Source organism: Crinia signifera, unplaced genomic scaffold (assembly GCF_055691185.1).
Source record: "Crinia signifera unplaced genomic scaffold, ASM5569118v1 HAP2_SCAFFOLD_100, whole genome shotgun sequence".
NCBI lineage: Eukaryota > Metazoa > Chordata > Amphibia > Anura > Myobatrachidae > Crinia > Crinia signifera.
This window is the reverse complement of record NW_028141994.1, coordinates 108,887-129,902: the sequence shown is the minus strand read 5'-3', so window position 1 is coordinate 129,902 and position 21,016 is coordinate 108,887. Positions and strand designations below refer to the sequence as shown.

The following is a 21,016-nucleotide window of genomic DNA, read 5'->3' as shown; positions in this document are numbered from 1 at the left end:
CTTTTTAATTTGTCCCACTTATCCTGCACTCCTTCCAAGTTCTTCCATTCTGCCAAAGAATCCCTTACAGAGTTTCCCATCTCTACAAAATCAGCCTTCCTAAAATCTAACACCTTTGTTTTTGTGTGCGATGAAAATTGCCAGAAACGGGAATGCCACCACGGTGCCAGGTATGACCCCATGGTACTGGGTATGCGCCCACAGTGCCAACAATGCCCCTACAGTGCCAGCAACAAGTATACCCCCACAGTGCCAGCAACGCCCCACAGTGCCAGCAACAAGTATGTCCCACAGTGCCAGCAACGCCCCACAGTGCCAGCAACAAGTATGCCCCACAGTGCCAGCAACAAGTATGCCCCACAGTGCCAGCAACAAGTATGCCCCACAGTGCCAGCAACAAGTATGCCCCACAGTGCCAGCAACAAGTACGCCCCACAGTGCCAGTAACAAGTATGCCCCACAGTGCCAGTAACAAGTATGCCCACAGTGCCAGCAACACACCACAGTGCCAGCAACAAGTATGCCCCACAGAGCCAGCAATGCCCCACAGTGCCAGCAACAAGTATGCCCCACAGTGCCAGCAATGCCCCCACAGTGCCAGCAATAAATATGCCCCCACAGTGCCAGCAATATGTATACCCCCACAGTGTCAGCAATGCCCCCCACAGTGTTTCCCAGCAGCAGCACACTCACCATTAACGCTGCTGCTGGGGAGAGGACAGTCCAGTGTCTACCTGCCATGTAGCTGCCGCGCTGCTTTTCTCAGGGAAGGAAAGTACAGCACACTGTATCTCTCCTTCCCTTCACTGTGACTGGGCTGCCCGCCAATCAAAGTTTGCAGGCCGGCTCCTGATTGGCTGTCGGCCCGCAAGCTCTGATTGATTGGTGGACGGGCGGCCAGTCACAGAAAAGCACACTGAGGGGTACTAGAGATGCGCAATGCACTCTCCTCCCCTCCAGCGACCTGTCTGACTGCCTAGGCCGCCATTACAGGCCGGGCCGCGGCGTACCCCCAAGCGTGTGGACGCGTACCCCAGGGGTACGCGTGTACCACAGGTTGGGAACCACTGCACTAGATTCCCCTGAACACACCATTTACCACCCACACACCAGATAAATTGGGTGCTGACAAGCCCATATGGCAGGAAATATAGGGGGAAATTGTATCAATGCGTTTTACCTATTTAACAAAATAAATGGTGATCCAGCCAATGCAGTCATGTCTTCACATAAATGGCAGTTTGGAGCAGTGTCCGGAGCACGATTTATCACACGCAACCAGTCATAACTAAGTCAGAGTTGAATGAGCCCCATAGACTAAGCTTCTCTGGGACAGCGACTGCTGTGAACGATCCTCTGTTAGCACTGAATGCGTAACACAATCTGGTGGAACCACAAGTTACACAGTGGGACCCGTGGCCCCAATTCTCCAGTCTCCATCCCTTCCATATGCACTTGCTGCACTGCTCAGTCTAAATCCATTATTATGCTATAATAGTCCCTGTTGGGAAACGACACATATCAGCATGCCTTGCAATAGTTTTAGCATTCCCTAATGGCAAAACTGTGGCATGGCATGATGGGACTTGTAGTTTCACAACAGCTGGAGGGCCATAGTTTGGACATGCCTGTTCCAGAAGATAATAGATCGTATCTGATTGGTTGCCCATAACATCCCATCTGAAATAGAACTCCCATCCCACTGCCATAGCAGCATTAGTGAGGTCGGGCACAGATGCTGGGTCCTAAGGTCAGCGTCACATACCTCTAGTGTTACATTTGGATGTAAGCTCTGTTGGGGTCTGCCACACCTAACGTCACAAACGTCCTAATGGGCCTTGCTCTGCACCAGAGGGCACTGCCATGCTGATTCAGGTGCTGCCCACACAGTTGTAATCTCAGTAGTCCACAGACCGTCACTAACTATAGGGACCAACACCATGGGCCTTGCGCTGTTCCCAGAGTAGTGTTCCCGCTAGGCTTATTTTACAGGGCGCTGCGCCCTGCCCCTTTAAAAGCCGCCGATTTCCACCCTGCCGTTTTTGCCCACCCTGCGCCCTTTACAAGTTAATAGCTGCTGCCGCTCTAGAAGTCTCCTCCCGCTGACAGCTTCTAGCGCGACAGCGTGTGAAGTGGTCACTCCCCCCTCAGCCTGACATGCCGCTCACCTCCTATGGTGAGCGGCTGTCAGCTATTCCATCAAGCATCCCTCCTCCCCCCTGCCACGCTGACATGCCGCTCACCTCCTCTTATGTGAGCGGCTGTCAGCTATTCCAGGGAGCATCTCTCCTCCCAGCGCACCGTCCGCTACAAACCCCCCCCCCCACCCTCACCCGATCTGCCCCGCATACCTCCGTCCTCAAAGTTTAGTGCAGTCGCAGCTCCCCCCCCCCCCCCCGCATAGCTGAGCGCTGTGGGTATCAGCGCATGAGCTGGTGTCAGTAACAGTCACTGCTCCTGCGCTGTTACCACTGTTAAATTTTTTTTTTTAAAAACAGTGCAGGAGCAGTGACTTACTGACACCAGCTCCTGTGCTGACAGTTGGGGGACACACTTTGTGCGCACCACCAGAAGCCGCGATCGTAGCCCGGTGGGTGGACCATGCATGGAAAAAAAATAAGACATCATCTCTGCCTGTGCCGAATCAGTTCCCGCCCACCGGGCCCGGGAGGAAGGCACAGCAGGGACACCAACACCATCTTCCCCCCATCAAGCAGCCGGCGCCCCACGCAGCAAGAAGGGAGAGCAGCGGCACCAGCATGTTTGCCATGGACAGGGACTCTGCACGCACAGCCGGCCACCCCTTACACCTGGTAAGTGCAATCCCATCTGCACTTTATGCCTTGTGGGGTCTTGTAGAGAAGGCAGTCACCAGGCTAAGGAGCAGCCATGCACATTCTGACAACAGGGGGCCTTATAATAGGTCGGGGGTGGCAAAAAATTTAGTGCCTATGAGCGGTCAGGCATTTAAATCCGGCCCTGATTGGGGGGGTGTCGCGGACGGTGCGCTGGGAGGAGAGCCCTACAGCTTAGCACACCGCCACCGCGGTGGAGCCGTGACAGGCGCTGCCCTGTTTGCTGCTGCTCTTACCCATCCCTGTCTTCCCACCGGCGGGTAGGCAGTAGCAGCCGGAATATAGTCACATGCGCGGCGCTTGCTCCTCCCACCTGCAAAGAAGGGACAGGAGGGCAGTGTCACATGAAAAGCACATGACTTCATTTCATCACCTCACCCTCCTCTCTCCTTCCATCACCTTACCCCCTGATAAGTGATATAGGTGATGGAGGAGTAGGCAGGTATTCAATGCCACTGCGAGCGGCCGACGAGGGGGTTAAACAGCGAGGATCGCAGAAAACCAGCGATCCTCGCTGTTTAACCGCTGTGCCGGCCGGTTGCACTATTCAACGTTATGGGGAAATCCTCGCCATCCCCTAAACAGCAAAACCTTCAGCTAATGCAGCAAACTCGCTGTAATTAGCCACAAGTCTCGCAGCTTCTACAGCCACACACGCCGATTCCCCCTCACTCAAAAAACGGAGCAAGGGGGAATTGGCGTATGAGGGGGGTTAGTTTAATACTGACAGGGTGAGCGGTGACAGCGAGCAGAAAGCCCTGCTCACTGTCACCGCTCACCCACGGCATTGAATACACCCCAATGTGTGTGATGTAGGGGCTGGAGGCATAAGGTGTGATGTAGGGGCTGGAGGCATAAGGTGTGATGTAGGGGATGGAGGCATGATATGTGATGTAGGGGATGAGGCATAAGGTGTGATGTAGGGGCTGGAGGCATAAGGTGTGATGTAGGGGCTGGAGGCATAATGTGTGATGTAGGCATAAGGTGTGATTTAGGTGACCGAGGCATGATGTGTGATGTAGGGGCTGGAGGCATAAGGTGTGATGTAGGGGATGTGGGATAAATGTGCTGATGGTGTGACTCTCAGGTGTCACAAGATGGTTATATAGCATAAATGTGCTGATGGTGTGACGCTCAGGTGTCACAAGAGGGGTTATATAGCATAAATGTGCTGATGGTGGGACGCTCAGGTGTCACAAGGTGGGTTATATAGCATAAATGTGCTGATGGTGTGACGCTCAGGTGTCACAAGATGGATTATATAGCATATATGTGCTGATGGTGTGACACTCGGGTGTCACAAGATGGATTATATAGCATAATTGTGCTGATGGTGTGACGCTCAGGTGTCACAAGATGGGTTATATAGCATAAATGTGCTGATGGTGTGACAATCAGGTGTCACAAGATGGTTATATAGCATAAATGTGCTGGTGGTGTGACGCTCAGGTGTCACAGGATGGATTATATAGCATAAATGTGCTGATAGTGTGACGCTCAGGTGTCACAGAATGGTTTTTATAGCATAAATGTGCTGATGGTATGACGCTCCGGTGTCACAAGATGGGTTATATAGCATAAATGTGCTGATTGTGTGACGCTCCGGTGTCACAAGATGGTTATATAGCATAAATGTGCTTAGTGTCCCCGTTAGGCTTCTTTTGCAGGGCGCTGCGCCCTGCCCCTTTAAAACATGCTCAATTCCGCCCTGCCCTTATTGTCCCACCCTGCGCCCTGCATAATATGTCTCTCCCCGCCCGCCCTGCATAATGATACACGCAGCTCAAGCTGTCTCCCCCCCCCCCCCTGTCGCGCTGACACGCCGCTCACCTCTTGCTACGTGAACGGCAGTCAGCTCTTACAATCAGCATGCCTCCTGCCGAGCTGACATGCCGCTCACGTAGCAAGAGGTGAGTGGCGTGCAGGGGCGGATTGGCGTGCCGGGAAACCGGGCCACTTCCCATAAATCATTAAAAACGGCCGCTCTCCCTATGTCTGGGCCACCGCGATCTCAGCAGTTTGCCCAAGTCCCAAATGACCACAGGAGGGCTGCAGCGCGCAGCTCCTCCCATGGTCCTTTGCGGAGCTCATGAGTGTCAGCTCACGGCTCCGTCCTCCTCCTGGCTCCCTCTGCCATTAAAATAGACAGGACCAAGGAGCAGCAGCCGGGGACTGAGAAGAGCAGCAGCGGCGGCCGGGGACGGGGAAGAGCAGCAGCGGCGGCCGGGGACGGGGAAGAGCAGCAGCGGCGGCCGGGGACGGGGAAGAGCAGCAGCGGCGGCCGGGGACGGGGAAGAGCAGCAGCGGCGGCCGGGGACGGAGAAGAGCAGCAGCGGCGGCCGGGGACGGAGAAGAGCAGCAGCGGCGGCCGGGGACGGAGAAGAGCAGCAGCGGCGGCCGGGGACGGAGAAGAGCAGCAGCGGCGGCCGGGGACTGAGAAGAGCAGCAGCGGCGGCCGGGGACTGAGAAGAGCAGCAGCGGCGGCCGGGGACTGAGAAGAGCAGCAGCGGCGGCCGGGGACTGAGAAGAGCAGCAGCGGCGGCCGGGGACTGAGAAGAGCTAGCAGCGGCGGCCGGGGACTGAGAAGAGCAGCAGCGGCGGCCGGGGACTGAGAAGAGCAGCAGCGGCGGCCGGGGACTGAGAAGAGCAGCAGCGGCGGCCGGGGACTGAGAAGAGCAGCAGCGGCGGCCGGGGACTGAGAAGAGCAGCAGCGGCGGCCGGGGACTGAGAAGAGCAGCAGCGGCGGCCGGGGACTGAGAAGAGCAGCAGCGGCGGCCGGGGACTGAGAAGAGCAGCAGCGGCGGCCGGGGACTGAGAAGAGCAGCAGCGGCGGCCGGGGACTGAGAAGAGCAGCAGCGGCGGCCGGGGACTGAGAAGAGCAGCAGCGGCGGCCGGGGACTGAGAAGAGCAGCAGCGGCGGCCGGGACTGAGAAGAGCAGCAGCGGCGGCCGGGGACTGAGAAGAGCAGCAGCGGCGGCCGGGGACTGAGAAGAGCAGCAGCGGCGGCCGGGGACTGAGAAGAGCAGCAGCGGCGGCCGGGGACTGAGAAGAGCAGCAGCGGCGGCCGGGGACTGAGAAGAGCAGCAGCGGCGGCCGGGGACTGAGAAGAGCAGCAGCGGCGGCCGGGGACTGAGAAGAGCAGCAGCGGCGGCCGGGGACTGAGAAGAGCAGCAGCGGCGGCCGGGGACTGAAGAGCAGCAGCGGCGGCCGGGGACTGAGAAGAGCAGCAGCGGCGGCCGGGGACCGAGAACCAGGGAGCTGGTGAGCGGTGGTGGCCAGAGAGATGAAAGCCATGAGGCCGGCACCAGGAACGGAGGCCTGCTTATCATGGTGATAATGAGAACTGCCTCCTCTCCCCACCCACTCCTTTTTCCACCTGTCACCTCCCCTCCATCAGCTCAACCCCTCCAATCTCACCCTCTCTCATTCCAGTCACTCACCCCTTCTCGCCCCCTGACAACTTGCCCCCATTACCTCACCCCCCTCAGCTCCAGCCCTCTCTTCCCCCTTCACCTCACCCCCTGTCAGCTTGCTTCCCCGTCAACTCACCCCATCTGTCACCTGATCACCTACTTCCCACCTGGTCCTCCATCACCTCACCCAATGTCAGCTGGCCCCACTGTCACCTCACCACCTCTTTCCTCATTCTCTAACAGCACCTTGCCTTCTGTCACCCCTCTATTTCACCCCCCCCCCCTCAGCTCGCCCCCCGCCATCTCACCCTCTCTCATTCCAGTCACCTCGCCCCTATCACCTCACCCCCTCTCACCACCATCAGCTCCAGCCGTATATCCCCCCTTCACCTCACCCCCTGTCAGCTCGCTTTCCCGTCAACTCACCCGTCTGTCACCCTATCACCAAATTTGCCCCAGGCCCTCCATCACCTCACCCCATGTCACCTCACCCTCTGTTTCCTCACTCTGCCACCACACACCCTCTAGCCTTACCCCCCATCACCTCACCCATCACCTCATTCCGTCAGCTGGCCTCCCTGTCACCTCACCACCTCTCTCCTCATTCTCTAACAGCACATAGCCTTCTGTCACCCCTCTGTTTCACCCCCCCCCCCCCCCAGTTCTGCAATCTGACACTGGCAATGACATGTTTTTTTTCCCTTTAAATCAAGAAACATTGGAGTTCCACTGCCAGAGAGCTTTCCTCCTGTATGATGATGATGATGATCGCACCATGAAACCATGCAACACTGGAATAAGGTGAGTAATATGTTTTCCCACAGTAATACAGCATTTCAGCTGCCACCAACACCCCTCTGTCCACATCAGTCTAAAACCACCCAGGGCCTCACCGCTACAACTACTTCCTGTTCGGTCAATCCTATGACAGAACAGGGAACTTGCCCGACATGCTAGATACCACTTATTATCTCTCCCCGTCCCGTTTGCTCTCCCCTTTCTAGTTCTCTCATTCATGATCTCCCCCCTGGGAAAGGGTGACAGGGGTCTCTGTCACCCTTTCTACCCTGCCGTCTCCTCTTTTTCTCTCTCCTTGTCCCCTCTCTCCTCGTTCCCTTCCCCATCCCTCTTTCTCAAGCCTCTCACTCCCCCTCCATCTCACCTCTATCTCTTTCTCTGCCCCTAGTTCCTCTTTCTTCTCTATCTCTGTTCTCCCCTCTTCTTTCCCCATGCATGCCTTCTCTCTTTTTCCTCCCTCTGACAGTCTCTCCCTCGTGCTCTCTCTCTACCTGGCGCTGTCTCTCTTGCTCTGTCCCTGACTCCTTCTCTCATTCTGTCTCAAACCCCTTTTTCTCCCTGGCACACTCTCTCTCTCTAATTTTCTCTTACTCCTACTCGCACCCCTCCCTCACAGTTGGACACACACCTGTAGCCTAACTCTATCCACACACACACACACACACCTGTAGCCTATCCCTATCCACACACAAACCTGTAGCCTAACCTTATCCATACTCACATACACCTGTAGCCTAACCCTATCCATACTCACACACACCTCTATAGCCTAAACCTATCCATGCACACACACCTGTAGCCTAACCCTATCCATACGCACACACCTGTAGCCAAACCCTATCCATACGCACACACCTGTAGCCAAACCCTATCCATACGCACACACCTGTAGCCAAACCCTATCCATACGCACACACCTGTAGCCAAACCCTATCCATACGCACATACACACACACCTGTAACCTAACCTTATCCATACACACTCCTGTAGCCTAACCCTATCCATCCACACACACACACACACTTGTAGCCTAACCTTATCCATATGCACACACGTGTAGCCTAACCATATCCATACAAAAACACACCTGTAGCCTAACCTTATCTATAAACACACACCCGTAGCCTAACCCTGACCACCAGTCACCCCCGCGGTTTAACCCTAATCTTTCATACACCCTGGCATGCAGCATAACTGTGGAGGGTAAATCTTGTGAGGGGGCGTGGTCAGATGGGAGAGGGGAAGTGATATATGAGTTGGGAGTATCCCTTCCCCTTGGCTGACCACGCCCCCTCATGAGATCCCACCCCCATAAGGGCTGCTTTGAGAAATTTCCCGGGCTGGTTTTACATCCCAATCCGCCCCTGGTGGCGTGTCAGGGCTATTACAAGCAGCATGCCGCCTCCCCCACCTCCTTGGCTTTACCCTTGCTAGGCAGTGTGTGCCCATGGCTATCCTCTATGGACCTGGGGCACTTCAAGGATTTAATCACCCTGTAGGTAATTTTTTGGGGCATATTACTGTTTTTTTTTTTGGGGGGGGGAGGGGGGTAGGGGGTTGGGGGGTCGGGTCCTGCGCTATCACAATGCCTGTTATTGGTGGGGGGGTCCTGCGTATTGTGATGGTGGGGTGGGGGGCCTGCGCTATCACAATGCGCAGGACCCCCCCCCAATAACAGGCATTGTGACTAATATCACAATGCCTGTTTCATTGTTTTGGAGTGATTTATTGAGTGTTTAATTAAATTATTTGCTATGATGTAAAAAATGACATTTTATAAATGATATGCAGGCACTGGGTCGACATGGTGTTTTTCAGTTTTTTGAGCCGACATGTGCTGACAAGTGGTATTTCATGCCCTACCATCCACTAGGGCGTGGACGCGGTACTACCCCCACCCTCCCCCTCCTCCATGTCCATTTTGACACTGCTGACATTCGTATAAAAAAAAAATGTGAAAAACCCCATGTTGACCTTTTACTGTCGATCTACTTTAATATGTTGTGCTAATGATTATGTTGACCGTAATGTCATATTCACCTTGACCCATGTCGACCTTCCTGCATGTCAATCTAACAACTGTCAACCTACTTGGTGTCCACTGATCCATACATTACATAAATGACTTTGCAGAGTGATGGTTTGAAGTTCAGGTGTCGCAAGAGATGGTTTATATAGACTAAAATGTGCTGATGTTTTAAACTCAGGTGTGATAAGATGGGTTTTATAGCATAAATGTGCTGATGGTAGGGATGGCCATCGATGATTTGAAATCATTGATGTTTATTGCTGATGTTGAATACTTTTGCCATCGATGTGGAAGAACCAGATGGTTTCCCTACATCGATGGCAAATGAGAACCGATGGTCCCCCCTTTTTTTTTTTTTTTTTTAACAAGGTGCCGGGACACGGAGCATAGCTCCGCCACTCGGAAGTCCCGCCCCCGGGTTTTGATCGGCCCAAGGCCTATTCAGTCATATATAAGGAATGACCATTGGTAGCTAAAACTATTGATGGTTATCCATCAGATAGTTTACTACCATCGATGGCTGGGAGCAGAATTGTCATCGAAATAAACCATCGATAGCGTCTGCACCGATGGCCATCCCTGGCTGATGGTTTGAAACTCAGGTGTGATATTAAGATGGTTTATATTATATAGCATAAATGTGGTGATATTTGAAGCTCTGCTGTCACAAGATGGTTTTTATAGCATAAATGTGCTGATAGTTTGAAGCTCAGGTGTGATCAGATGGTTTAAAATCATCTTGTCACACCTGACCTTTAAAGAATCAGCACATTTATGGCATAAATGATGTGCTGATGTTTGAAGCTCAGTTGTCACAAAATGGTTTATATAGCTTAAATGTGCTGATGGTGTGACGCTCAGGTGTCACAGGATGGGTTATATAGCATAAATGTGCTGATGGTGTGACGCTCCGGTGTCACAAGAGGGTTTATATAGCATAAATGTGCTGATGGTGTGACGCTCAGGTGTCACAAGATGGATTATATGGCATAAATGTGCTGATGGTGTGATGCTCAGGTGTCACAAGATGGATTATATAGCATAAATGTGCTGATGGTGTGATGCTCTCAGGTGTCATAAGATGGTTATATAGCATAAATGTGCTCAGGTGTCACAAGATGGTTATATAGCATAAATGTGCTGATGGTGTGACGCTCTCAGGTGTCATAAGATGGTTATATAGCATAAATGTGCTCAGGTGTCACAAAATGGTTATATAGCATAAATGTGCTGATGGTGTGACGCTCCGTTGTCACAAGAGGGTTTATATAGATGTGCTGATGGTGTGACGCTCCAGGGGGCAGTCCTTCGCATCGCACATCGCAAAGCACAAAAAGTATGTGCTGCATATACTTTTTAACTAGATTGCATCTAGTTCAAAATGCATGCTGCATTAGCACATTGCATACATTTTTAACTAGATGCGATGTGATCTAGTTCAAAATGCATGGAGCACATCGCTCCATGTATGGGCACCTTAACATGAATTTTGTCTGATTCAGTGTGGCATAATGTTTATGGGGCAAGTAAAAGGGGATCTACTATGTGTTACATAATGTACATAAGAGGTACACTCAAGGACAGTCCCATTTTAGGTGATCACGCCCCCTTTTTCTGGAGCCTTCGGCGCGCACATAACCCCAACCTTCATTTTGCCCTTTAAAATTAAAATGTGCCTTCCTGACTGAAAAATGTGCCCTCCCCATGGTCAGCACCGTGCCCTAAAAAATTTCTAGAGTGAACACTACAGAGACACTGCCATGCTGATACAGGGTGCATCTCCACAATGAAGTCACAAAGCTGTACTCTCAGTCACTAGACTGTCACTAACTATATGGGCCCAGATCATCCCATGGAAACCGGTCCCAGACCACCATTACTCTTGTACCACAGTAAGCATGTGGGCAAGGTGCCTTCTCCTGGCTTCTGCCAAACCCAGATGGAGGGCAGTATTCAATGAGAAAAATTCTCCGTGTTTTATGGCGAGTTTGTGCTTTTCTCGCCTTGGATGGAGACTTTTGCTCTCCAAAAGCGAGCAACCCTATTCAATGTGAAATATTCGCCGTCTTTTTAAGTAATTTTCGCCGTCTCTCTGCGTGTAGAAATTCTCCAACTTTTGATGGAGAGCTGGAATGTGAATTTTTAATCTAAAAGGTTTTTTTTTTTAATTTTGGTGTCAAAAAATCAGTTTTTTTTTCTGTGAAGGGGCATGTTCTTTTTATTCATGTAGCACATGAATATATATTTCATTAAAAAAAAAATATTTTTTTTAATTTTTTTTTTTTTTTTTTACACAGTGCAGCCAGCAGGGGGCCGGAGCGCTCGAGCCGCTCATTAGATATTCATATATTCACTGCACCCGAACGTAACTATGCACGAACGGTGCAGTGAATACTGGGTCCCCCGCTGGCTATAGGGGGGTGCAGCCTGGGTCCTGGAGAGCCCCCCTCCCCTCCACAGTCCTCTGGAGCAGCCAGGGAGACTTTAATCTCTCTGGCTGCTTCCGGCTTCCTGAAAGCTCCCTGCTCCCTGCAGGGGTTAAGACTCGCCGCGAGTGGCGGCGAGTCTTAACCACATTGAATAGAGGGAGCAGGAGTGGCAGCAAGCCCTCCGGAACACGGAGAGTGCATGGAGAGCGAAATAAAACGCTCTCCATGCACGGAGAACTTTTTCATTGAATACTGCCCGAAGAGTTGTGTTGCTGCATAATATGCATTCCCCCTGCACTTTACACCACCAAGGCCAATGCCTGGCTTTGTGCATGGAGATCTGAGGCTTAAGTAAGGCATGGAAAGCCAAGCTGAAGCTCCAAACGCACAGGTCTTGTGCTGAGACAGTGTCATACCAGACAGTAAGACATGAAGGCACTGCCTTACAGGTCCCACAGAGCGAGAGGTTAGAGTCACAGTAAAGGACTTACAGGCTGATGGGGGGGGCGACCCGATGTTGAACTTTTTCTTATGTCAATGTCTACCTAGAACATGATATGTGAGCCATCTGGATACCCTGCCACGAGGATGGGGAGCACTGGTTATACAGCTCCCATGGACACATTTATTAGACCGCAACTGAACCGCACCATTTTTTGCATGGCAGCCCTAAGCCAAAGTGAAAACTGCTTGTGCGACACCATGCTATGTATTTAAACACAATGCACAATAATATTAGGCATATTCTCTAGTGCAGGGGTCCTCAAACTATTTTGCTCTGGGACCCCATCAGACAATAAAAAAATGACAGGACTCCAGCAAGTTACTGCAGAAGGTCATCACATCACATGTGTAGTCAGCAGATGGCACATACATTGCAGCATTGCGGAGGCACATAATGATGTGAGGAGTCTAAAATAACAGACAATTCAACAGATTGTTGAGACTCCTTGAATCATTGACTGAGATTAGAAAAGTCATTAGACTGACTGTCAGCAACAGATTCGCGACCCCATGCTGAGAAGGTCGGGACCCACTTTGGTACTCTAGTGTGTACGCACTATGGGGCACATTCATCAAGTCATATTTGCGGCTAAATCCCCGAAAAACCAGTTTTCGGGGGGTTAACTGCAAATATTAAGTATCACCTAAATGTATTAAAGGGGACCACAGCAAAAATCTCCGATCCCCCCCCCTGCAGCGCCGCCGGCCGCATCCCCCTTAGGTTTCTATGGGGGATGCGAAGCTGATTCGCACTTCTGGGACGCATGCCGCAGAGGGAGAATAGACACACATGCGCCAGTGTATTTAGGTGTTGTGGGATATATGAGTGTTGAAGGATATAGGTGTATGCTAGGCGGTATATAGGCATATGTTGGAGGATATAGAGATAGATAAATATAGATGGTACTTGTGTAGTTTCACGGCGGCACTTCCCTGCGGATCGAATCGTATGCAAATCTCAGGCAATTTGCATACGATTCAATACACCAGGCATTCCTAACCACGGTCCTTCAAGGCACACCAACAGTGCAGGTTTTAGTGATATCCAGGCTTCAGCATAGATGGTTTAATCAGAATCCCTCAGATACGTATTAAGTCACCTGTGCTCAAGCCTGGATATCTACAAAACCTGCACTGTTGGTGTGCCTCTGACGATCAATCCCACTACTGCTGCTACACGTTGGGAGACCAGACGAGTGTAACCGGCTCCATCACCAGGTGCATCGCACCACTCTCATGTTGCCTGACAGCGGTGAATGAGAACCGCCAATGTCGGTACGTTTTATCCACACTTGCTTTTACCTTTGTGCTAAATAAAAATTAGTTTTTCAAACTGATTCATGCACTATCAGCGCCCGTTCTCTTCTTTCTCTAGAAAATCCTCACCTGTTGGATACAGGTTAAACCACTGTTTTGAGATACGGAGCGGCCAGGCTAAAGGACCCTGAGTGTTATACTTTAAAGGCATTGGACTTTGGCTATGGATTCTGGACTTTAATTTTGTCCCAGGTTCAATAGAGGTTCAGCGCGCTGTTTATATTCTGATATATAGATCTAGATAGATCTAGAGATATAGATAGATAGAGATAGATAGAGATAGATAGAGATAGATAGAGATAGATAGAGATAGATAGAGATAGATAGAGATAGATAGAGATAGATAGAGATAGATAGAGAGAGATAGATAGAGATAGATAGAGATAGATAGATAGAGATAGATAGATAGAGATAGATAGAGATAGATAGAGATAGATAGAGATAGATAGATATAGATAGATATAGATAGATATAGATAGATAGATAGATATATATAGATATATAGATAGATAGATAGATAGATATATATATATATATATATATATATATATATAGATAGATATAGATAGATATATAGATACCCTGAAAACTCACCTCTTCAGGCAAGCCTATCATATTTAAGTTCTACACGCATAACCCTCTGAGGCACTTATGTATTATATAGCTTCCCTTCTGGACTTGTAACTTGTTGGGACTGCTATGCTATTACTGTTGCCTGTCCTTGTGTTTCCCTCCTATATACCTAATAGATTGTAAGCTTGCAGCAGGGCCCTCTAACCACCAAGTCTGTCTGTTACCCAGTTTGTTTTATCACTGTCTACTATTGTAAAGCGCAACGGAATCTGCAAATAAATAAAATAAATAAATAATAAATATATATATATATATATATATATATATATATATAGATATATAGATATAGATAGATATATGAATATATATATGAGAGAGAGAGAGAGAGAGAGAGAGAGAGAGAGAGAGAGAGAGAGAGAGAGAGAGAGAGAGAGAGAGAGAGAGAGAGAGAGAGAGAGAGAGAGAGAGAGAGAGAGAGAGAGAGAGAGGGGATAGATAGGATAGATAGATAGATAGGATAGATAGATAGATAGATAGATAGATAGATAGATAGATAGATAGATAGATAGATAGATAGATAGATAGATAGATAGATAGATAGATAGATAGATAGATAGATAGGATAGATAGGATAGATTAGATAGATAGATAGATATATATATATATATATATATATATATATATATAGATAGAGAGAGAGAGGAATGGTGCGGCACTCACGGCGTAATAAAGACACTCTTACCAGAGATGTGATCAACGTTTCAAATTTTATGGAAAAATTGTCATCCTGATGACAATTTTTCCATAAAATTTGAAACGTTGATCACATCTCTGGTAAGAGTGTCTTTATTACGCCGTGAGTGCTGCACCATTCCTGTCTACATACCCTATCCTGTGAGGGCACCGGCTACAGTTTTACAACATTATTGGGAGTGCCGATTCCTGGACACGTGCGTGTGCGTGTGTGTGTGTGTGTATATATATATATATATTTTTTTTTTTTTATTAATATACATATTTATATACAGGGCTATTTTTGTGCAGGCTCCAGCAGGAACTGTGGCCCTTATTCTAGTTCACTGTTTCTGACAAAATATTCCTCAGATGGACAAAACCATGTGCACTGCAGGTGAGGCAGGTGTTACTTGTGCAGAGATAATTAGATCTGGGTGGGGTTTTACACCTGCCTCACCTGCAGTGCACACGGTTTTGTCCATCTGAGGAATATTTTGTCAGAAACAGTGAACTAGAATAAGGGCCTCAGTTCCTGCTGGAGCCTGCACAAAAATAGCCCTGTTTATATATATATATAAATGAGAGGTAGAGAGATAGATAAGAGAGATAGATATAATAGAGGTTGGTCAACTTTTCGATCTGTATCTGTCTATATGAAACAGGTGAACCTTATAGGTTTATTACAGCGTGAGGCAACGTTTAGGGTCTGGACCCCTTTATCAAGCCAATAACAAGCTTGTAGTTATTGGCTTGATAAAGGGGCGCAGACCTGAAACGTTGCCTCACGCTGTAATAAACCTATATGCTTTACCCTGTAATAGGTATTACGGTGTGTGGTATATGTAAGCCATTATTGTGTATGGTATAGTATGCAATAGGTTTTTACGGTGTGTGGCATAATGTGTAATGGGTATGTGACGTGTAATTATGTGTTACTTTTTTAATGCACACTTTTTCTGGCTCCTACACTTTCATCCTGGCTCCTGGATTTTTTTTTTAAAAATTGTCAAGCCCTGACCTAAGATTGAGTGCGCCATTCAACACACAAACATATGTCGCGTGTGTCAGTGTGTTTGTACTATAATATAATTAATATAAATATATATATATATGCGAAAAAAACAGGAGATGCGCACAATGAGCAATATTATAAATTCCTTTATGTAATAAAACGCCTTGAGGCGTGTAGTGACGTTTGCGTGGGTGGTCCTATCGACGGTGGATCGAGAGCTTCGCGGCTTTGGCACAACGTAGAAGAGACTGCACCCTATACTTCTATTCATGCTGGCAAGCTGATTACTTAAAACCTACCTGTACGTGAGCTATTTTATTACATAAAGGAATTTATTATATTGCTCATTGTGCGCATCTCCTGTTTTTTCGCATTTACTGTATTGTGCCGTGGGACCGGACATCGCAGGAGCTGCACCGTACAGTTTGAACATATATTGGAATTATTGCAAGGACTAGCGCGGCCTAAATCTCTCTCTATATATAAATATATATATATAGTTTTGAGGGGATATAGGTGTATGTTAGTGGGTATATAGGCATATGTTGGAGCAGTACGGGTGGTGTAATGGTTAGCATTACTGCCTCACAGCACTGAGGTCATGGGTTCAATTCCCACCATGGCCCTAACTGTGCGCAGTTTGCATATTCTCCCTGTACTTGCGTGGGTTTCCGCCGGGTACTCTGGTTTCCTCCCACAATGCAAATATATACTGGTAGGCTTATTTGGCTCGCAACAAATTAACCCTAGAATGTCTGTTTGCATGTACATGAGGTAGAGAATATAGATTGTAAGCTCCGCTGGGGCAGGGACTGATGTGAATGTTCAAATATTCTCTGTAAAGCACTGCAGAATATGTGTGCGCTATAGAATAAATTGTTAATAAATAATAAAATAAATAATATATTAGTGTTGGGGGATATAGGTGTATGTTAGGGGAGTATGAGTGTTGGGGGGATGTAGGAGTACATCTGGGGTATTAGAGTGTTAGGGGGTTACAGGCATATGTTAAGGGGAATGAATATATATGTGGTGGATATAGGTGTATGCTAGGGGGGTTGTGTATATATATGCGTGGTGGAGGGTTATTATATGCGTGGTGGAGGGTTATTATATGCGTGATGTAGTATATCGGTATGTAGGTTGAAGGGTATATCTGTGTGTAGTTGGGGGAAGGGGGGCATATGTGCATTGGGGGTGTACGGGTGTAGGAGAGGGGTCACCGTTGCCGGGACGGGGAGGGGCCTGCGGAACGCTGCGGGGGTGTCAGGTTGGGAGCACGGACACACGCAGGCCTCACCTCTGGCTCCGGAGCCGTCCACAGCCTCTCACAGTAAGTCACGGTGCCACTCCCAACCAGTGCTCGTCGCCAGTCGCCGCTTCTCACCTGCCTCGTCTCTCTTTCCGGTTCTGTCCGTTTGTTTTCCACAAAATGGCGCCGCTATGCGCTCGCTCCCGACGTCGCCCCTCCTCCTCGCTCCTATGTAACCTGTACCCCGCCCACCGACCTCGCCGTTGATCCGTCTCTGCCAATAAGAAGCTGGCCAGAGGACGAACGCACGCTCTGACGAGGCACGTACCTGAAAGAGCGCGCACGTGAGCTGGATCAGGGCTAGCGTCCAATGAGCAACCGGGGAAGACAGAACCCGCCCCTACACCTCTAGCCCCTCCCCTCCAATCGGCCGCTGTCTCCAATGTTGTTTTCATCTCAGCCTGCCGCTAGGAGTCGGACGGTACTATTATTTCAGGCAGGGGTAGGGAGGTGCTGGCGGCTGCGATATGTGGGAAATGTAGGGCACGATGAGTAGTAGCATTATCTGTGCCTCTATATACGTGGCTGTTGATGCTCTAGCGTCCTCCAGAGGCGCCTCACAGTATGCACCCTCCACACATAATGGCATGTTCTGTTGCCGGGCTGGAGTGTACCGTGTACATGTCATGGCCAACCCCACGGTGAGTGTGGTGGTGGTACAGGCTGTTGTGCGGGCTGACAGAGGCGCAGTCCGCAGTGTTCCTCAGAGCCTAGTATGGCCCAGGGTTGCCTACTCTCCCGGAATGGCCGGGAGGGTCCCGAAAATCGGAAACCGTGGGCAATCCTCCCGGAATCCTGGGCACCCCCGCTTAGCCCCCTGATTGCCGCTACCTCCATCCTGCCCTTAGCGTTTAACCCTATCTGCCAATCTCCGCTGAGGGGGCGGGGCTAACGTTTCACAAATGTGTCATTATAGCCCCGTCTCCTCCACGGAGATAGGCAAAACCGGGTTATTTCCCACCATGGGGGCGGGGCTTAATGATGTCACACTCAAGCCCCGCCCCCGGAAGTCATGCTGAAAGTCTCCTCTCAAGTCGACAACCCTGGTATGGCCATTGTTGCCATTGCCATCGATGGCAATTCTGCAACTGGTCATGAATAGTGCTAAACTATGCAATGGATGACCATCGATATTTTTACATATAATAATAATAATGATATTTATATAGCACTTTTCTCCCAATAGGACTCAAAGTGCTTCACCATTGTCTTTACAGCTCGAAATACAAAACAAGCTTAACAAGCTTAGTCAGTGAAATGCTTGAGTAAATAAGTATGTTTTTAGTCTATTTTTAAAGGATTCTACAGTGGGCGGTTCTCGTACTGTGCGAGGAAGAGAATTCCACACAGTTGGAGCAGCAAAGTTGAAAGCTCAACCCCCAGATGAATTCAGGGAGATTCTGGGTACTGTTAGTAGTCCTTCAGTGGATCGTAGTAATCGAGTAGGACAGTAAGGGATCAGCAGCTGCTGCAGGTACCTTGGGCCCTGGTCATGTAGGGCCTTGAAAGTGAGTAAGCCAATCTTGAAAACTATTTGCCATTTTACAGGTAGCCAGTGAAGGGCGTAGAGAATGGGAGTTAAGTGGCTGGAGCGGGGCTGGTTAGTTAATAGGCTGGCGGCTGCATCTTGTACCAGCTGCAATTCTTTCGCTGGAAGACCCAGGTAGAGAGCATTGCAGTAGTCTAGTCGTGATGATATAAATGCATGTATGACTTTAGGCAGGTCTTCTGAGGGAATTAAATGCTTGATTCTGGCTATGTTTCTCAGATGAAAGAATGAGGATTTGATTGTGGCTGACACCTGATGTTTAAGTGTCAGGCCATTATCCAGGACAACACCAAGATTCCGCACATGATCAGAGTTTTTTAGTGCTGTGCCCCCCAGCTTAAGACCTGTCAGTTGGCTATGCTGCCGTCTTGTCCTGTGATTTATCATCAGGACTTCTGTTTTATCTGGGTTCAGTCTCAGCCAACTGGCACTCATCCACTCCTGGAGCTCAGCTAGGCAGCCATTTAAGGTTGTTATTGTGTAATCGGTGCCTGGAGCAAAGGACAGGTACAGTTGGGTATCGACTGCATAGCAGTGGTAGACCAGGCCATGACGTCTGATTATGTCACCAAGTGGAAGCATGTATACTGCAAAAAGCATGGGAGATAGTATAGAACCCTGTGGGACACCACAAGATAACCGCACTGGTGGTGAAGAGTATAGTCCCGATGAACCTCTCTGTGACCTGCCAGCGAGAAATGATTTGAACCAGATAAGGACTATGCCACTCAGGCCACAGAAATTGTTAAGTATGTGATGGGACAACAAGTGTGTTTTTGTTAAAGAGTTGGTGAAACAAGTTCCACATGATGCTAATGAAATAAGGATGTCCAAACTGTGCACATGTAGCTGTTGAGAAACTACACATCCCAGCATGCCTTCCCATAGTTAAATTACTCCCTAATAGCAACACTGGCAAGCTATGGTGGGATGTGTAGTTTCACAACAGCTGGAGGAGCACACTTTGGCCATGGCTGCTCTCATTTCAGCATAGTGAGATATGTATGTGCATTTAGCGGCCTAATGAGTTATATGAGACACTTTAATGCCTCATAATGGTGACATAAATGTGTGTGTGGCAAACATATGCAGAAAAGAAAACATATCACCCACACTAGGAAATTTAACGTAGTAATGATGTTTTGTAGTACAGTGGTGCACATATCTCCTGATGATAATTTTTTCATTTTGATTTGTAGGTGGTCAGACTTCAAAACTGTACTGAAGAGGAAGATGACTGACCGGTACAATCACAGCATGTCCACCGGGAGGGGGCCTATCCCATCCAATTTGGAATATACCCCCCTGAAGCAGGATGCTTTGGATGTGATCGATGTGGCCGAGGTCAGGGGGATATCCAATATGGATAGCGAGCTCCCGGTGGAGGTCTTTGCTGCTGAGCAGGTAATTTACAGTAATAGATTGATTGTGGTAAGAGATATTGTTTGTGTATATGATGGTGACATTGTTTAAAATTTTTCTTCTAGAACTACCAGATACTCATGAGGAACCGGCAGCATCTTCCCCTTCAGAGCCACAAGTTGACCAGCCACCACCAACACGACACCCCCAGCCACAGGCCACATGGGATGCCAGGTGGATTTAGCTGCTGGACAGGATCGAGCAGCAAGGGGTGGAGGCTGCAGCCCGTCAGCAGCAGTTTGGGGAGTTTCTGCTCTTTTCAAAGATGGCGGACCGTGTTTCATATGCCAGATGTAAAAGAACGAGTGGAAATCACCCTATGGCGTATAGACACAGAAACAAACATCTACCTTGAAGGTTTACCGTGCTGAAACAAAAGGCTAATCACGGGGAAATATCAAGTCCGGCTGGTGCTCTATTGTGGAAATTAGAACACTGGAACGCATAGAACAGATGCACCGGAACGCAAAAGTCACGTCCGGTGTGTAGTATCCGGAAGCACCGCGGCCGAATGTATATACGATTGGACGAGGAAAGCTTCAACAGAGACACACCTCAAACATCACTTCCATCCTCAGGTTGAATGCGGAAGTGCCGCACACATGAAGGAGATGGAAACTAATTGTAAGGGCTTAAAAGCCAGACGCTTCAGAGTATTGGCATCCACGTCTGAAGGAGTTACCTCCCAAACATGTTACGCTGGATGCCAATACACTGACGGGAGACTATCCAACTGGAATCGTTATTGATAAAGCTTGTGCGGTGGTGCAACCCGTTGCTTCCCCGGGACTTACCATCATTTTCTAAGCACCAAGCCCACCGCACCCACCACAAACGGTGAGATCAATAAATCTGTTATCCACCCCCGTCGCCTTTTATGGTATAGTTGTTTTATTATACTCATATGAATTGTATTATATGGTATTTATTGTCATACCTTGTTCATATGAATTTTTGATGCACTTGCACTTTTAAAATTGTTGATATATGTACAATAAAATTCTTCTGGTTAATTAAAATCCCTTCACGGGTCCAGATTGTTCATATCAGCTGTGTCACTCTTGCGC

The 21,016-nt window shown here is 49.0% G+C and overlaps 2 protein-coding genes across 4 annotated transcripts in view; one reads left to right on the top strand and one right to left on the bottom strand.

Moving 5' to 3' along the window:
* CNOT1 (CCR4-NOT transcription complex subunit 1) overlaps positions 1-17,138 on the bottom strand; it is a 133,317-nt gene extending 116,179 nt beyond the window's left edge. For both annotated transcript variants that reach the window (XM_083167882.1, XM_083167883.1), the window contains exon 1: positions 16,967-17,138. The gene's annotated coding sequence lies outside the window, so the exon portion shown is untranslated. The remainder of the gene's footprint in view (positions 1-16,966) is intronic.
* A 268-nt stretch (positions 17,139-17,406) lies between these two features.
* LOC146051495 (uncharacterized) lies at positions 17,407-20,816 on the top strand. 2 transcript variants are annotated; one of them, XM_083167886.1, is made up of 3 exons: positions 17,407-17,619; positions 19,727-19,931; positions 20,015-20,816. In XM_083167886.1, exons 1-3 carry the CDS (start codon positions 17,543-17,545, stop codon positions 20,318-20,320), a joined length of 588 nt encoding a protein of 195 aa, XP_083024012.1. In that variant the 5' UTR covers positions 17,407-17,542; the 3' UTR covers positions 20,321-20,816. The 2 variants fall into 2 exon arrangements, 1 of the variants encoding a protein (XP_083024012.1); XR_014466835.1 differs by lacking the exon at positions 17,407-17,619 and adding an exon at positions 17,630-19,276.
* Positions 20,817-21,016: the final 200 nt, after the last annotated feature.

Bases quoted from the DNA above. Each gene is read 5' to 3' on its own strand.
- LOC146051495 (XM_083167886.1), top strand. From the start codon at position 17,543: ATGCACCCTCCACACATAATGGCATGTTCTGTTGCCGGGCTGGAGTGT. The intron at 17,620-19,726 runs GTGAGTGTGGTG...TTTGATTTGTAG, and splicing joins ATGTCATGGCCAACCCCACG to GTGGTCAGACTTCAAAACTG. The intron at 19,932-20,014 runs GTAATTTACAGT...TTTTTCTTCTAG, and splicing joins AGGTCTTTGCTGCTGAGCAG to AACTACCAGATACTCATGAG.